This window comes from Nicotiana attenuata, unplaced genomic scaffold (assembly GCF_001879085.1).
Source record: "Nicotiana attenuata strain UT unplaced genomic scaffold, NIATTr2, whole genome shotgun sequence".
Taxonomy (NCBI): domain Eukaryota; kingdom Viridiplantae; phylum Streptophyta; class Magnoliopsida; order Solanales; family Solanaceae; genus Nicotiana; species Nicotiana attenuata.
Window position 1 is genome coordinate 41,028 of NW_017675146.1, and position 3,078 is coordinate 44,105.

General features: G+C 33.9%; 1 protein-coding gene across 1 annotated transcript; it reads left to right on the forward strand.

The window, feature by feature from the left end:
- Positions 1–2,118: 2,118 nt before the first annotated feature.
- LOC109219736 (auxin-responsive protein SAUR21-like) lies at positions 2,119–2,784 on the forward strand. The gene has a single exon (XM_019384208.1). The coding sequence runs from the start codon at positions 2,251–2,253 to the stop codon at positions 2,542–2,544; it is 294 nt and encodes a 97-aa protein (XP_019239753.1). The 5' UTR covers positions 2,119–2,250; the 3' UTR covers positions 2,545–2,784.
- The last annotated feature ends 294 nt before the right edge of the window (positions 2,785–3,078 follow it).

A 3,078-nucleotide genomic window follows, 5' to 3' on the forward strand; every position in this document is an offset into this window, starting at 1 on the left:
AAGTCACATGCATATGAGCAATTATTATTCGCAGAGGAAATGCTTTTTTAAACAATATAACTTTAGAGGTTGGGGGCACGAACGAGTTTATAGTCGAAAAGAAAAAATAATCTTCAAATGATGACAATGACACTATTAGAAATTCGGCAAAAATCGATCAACTTTGGTCGGTAAAAAAACCGTCCAAAAGCCGATCAAAGTTGGTCGGTTTTTCAAAATATTTTAATTTTAAATCTTTTTTTTACGAAACCGACCAACATTGGTCAGTTTTCTTTAGCGCAAAAATGCGGGAAACTATTTTTGAGTCCCGCGAAATATTTTTTAAGAAACCGACCAACTTTGGCCGGTTTTTGCAATTAAAATAAATAAAAATTAATATTAAAAAAACCGACCAACTTTGGTCGGTAAATTCGGCCGGTCATTTTAAAAAATCGACCAACTTTGGTCGGTAATTTTATTTTTTAATAAAACCGACCAACTTTGGTCGGTTATTTTCGTGCGAAAATACAATTAAAGAGTATAAATAAATAAAAAAGATAATCTTAAAACAAAATGCACCAATAGTCTAGTGGTAGAATAGTATCCTGCCACAGTACACACCCCGATTCGATTCCCAGACGGTGAATTTTTTGATTACATAATTAAAATACCGACCAACTTTGGTCGGAAAAAACCGACCAACTTGGTCCGTTTTTGTTTTTGCAATATTTTTTTTTTTGAATTTAATTTACCGACCAATGTTGGTCAGTAATTTCCGACCAACTTTGGTCGGTATACTAAAGCGACCACCAAAATACCGTCCAAGCGTATTTGGTCGCATTTTGGTCGGTAATAGGCCATAACCGACCAAAGTTGGTCGGTTTTTTTGATCGCTAATTACCGGATTTCTAGCAATGTAACTGCATATTTTACAACAAAATGTACTTCAAATAATACAAGTAAAACCAATATTTGTAGAGAACCGCGTTGAGAAGAAATGAGCTATAAGTATTATGCGACTTGCAACTTGATTAGAAAGAAAAAAAAGACGAATTATTTTAACATTATTCTCTCACAAAAATTGTAACGGGGGCCGGAGATGTTATTTCATGTTTAGTCATGTTTAGGACACAAACATTAATATGGGATGAAACCATGTCCAAGTTGGAAATAATGGCTGAATGACGGCACCGTTATCACCAACAAAGCATACCAAAATAATGGCCGAATGACGGCACCGTTATCCACATTTTATGAATTAAACTTCTACACACTTGCGGTCTAAACAAACTTTTTTTACTTTTGGATAACCGTCAATAATAAGTGAGGCAGTTAACAAGATAGTAGCTACTCCCTCTATCTCATTTTATATGATTGAAGTTTAATTAGACACGAAGTTAGGAATATTTTCTTTTAAATTTATGATAAAAATAATTTTTAATATTTGTGTAGTTATAAATGATCTCATTAAAGGTAAATAAAAAATTTGAAGTAATGCAGCTAATCATTGTAAAGAAATCATGTTTGGCCAAGCTTCCAAAATCAGCTTATTTATGAAAGCGCTTTTCAAAATATTACTTTTGCTCAGAAGCAATTTGTATTTGACTAATTTATTTGAAAATTACTTTTGAGTTTGAGCAGCAATTAGTGTTTAACTAGCTTCTAAAAAGTGCTTCTAAGTGTATTTTTCTCAAAAGTGCTTTGAAAAAAGTACTTTTCGGAAAATTAATTACTTATTGAAAAAAAAGGCATTTTTTCTGGTTCTTAACAAGTGCTTTCACTACTACTCAAAAATACTTTTTGTTCTCTTTAAAAACTTAGTCAAACACCTAAATTTCGGAAAAAAATATTTTTGGGCAAGAAGAAGCTTGGCCAAACATGCTTATAAGCTGCCTGACGGAGTTTTATCCGTTATAAAAATTTCCGTTATTTCTGAGGAATCAAATTAACTTTGGATCAAATGGAAGCAGCCTAGAAAGCAATAACTTTATAGGAACGAGCTAGTGGGCTCCTTAACCACTTCAGAGTGATGTCTTCACAAGAAATTGAGTACCGCGTTTTTTTTTTTTTTAAAAAGAAAAAAAAAATATTGAGGCTAAATATAATCAGCAGAGCCATGTGATGTAGGGTCTCCCTCACATAAATATAAACCTTTCTATTTCAAACTTCAGAACAAGCTAAGTCCTTTCAATCTCAGAAAACTCCAGTTCAATTAGAATCACATCAAACAACAAAAATACTTACAATTACATTCAGTATTATCAAGAAGTCATGGGTATTATTCGTTTGCCTTCTAAGTTTTCCAGTGTCAAGCAATTCCACAAATTGCACTCAAGAAATCATATTTTAGATGTTCCGAAAGGACATTTTGCAGTTTACGTGGGAGAGACAGAGAAGAAACGTTATGTAGTTCCAATTGCATACTTAAACCAAGCTTCGTTCCAGGAATTGCTTAGGAAAGCAGAGGAAGAGTTTGGGTTTCAACATCCTATGGGTGGTCTCACATTACCCTGCAATGAGGATGCTTTTTTTCATCTCACTTCTCAATTGAACACTACTTTATAATTATGATGCGATGAAGATATGCGATGCAGCATTATAAAGACTAGCTAGATTAGAAGTTCTCTTTGATTTATGCATATATTTTTTCCTCTTGCAATGCAATTATGCAAGAGCTGTAAACTTATGTACAAAGCCTTTTCTACCGGCTCATATTGTTGAGGGAACCGGAGAGGAAAGCATACAAATCAAAATTCTTACCATTCTTCATTGTCTTTGAAAATTGAACACCAAATTCTTTAATCATTAACTGTACTGGACTATACTCTTATTCCTCATTTGGATATGAATATACTTGTAAGTTGTAACGACCCGGCCGCTCGTTTCATGAGTTACAAACCCGTTTCCCCCATTTCTGTTTCTTTATGTGTTGTTCAGTTGTATTTCATCGTATCGTGTTGGTTGTTTTCTGTTCGGAGTGGTCTTGGAGTGGAATGAGACACTTAGTCTTTTACTTGGAAGTTTAAGTTGGAAAAGTCAACCGGATGTTGACTTATGTGTAGAAGGCCTCGGATGTGAATTCTGATGGTTCGGATAGCT

Bases quoted from the DNA above. Each gene is read 5' to 3' on its own strand.
- LOC109219736 (XM_019384208.1), top strand. From the start codon at position 2,251: ATGGGTATTATTCGTTTGCCTTCTAAGTTTTCCAGTGTCAAGCAATTC.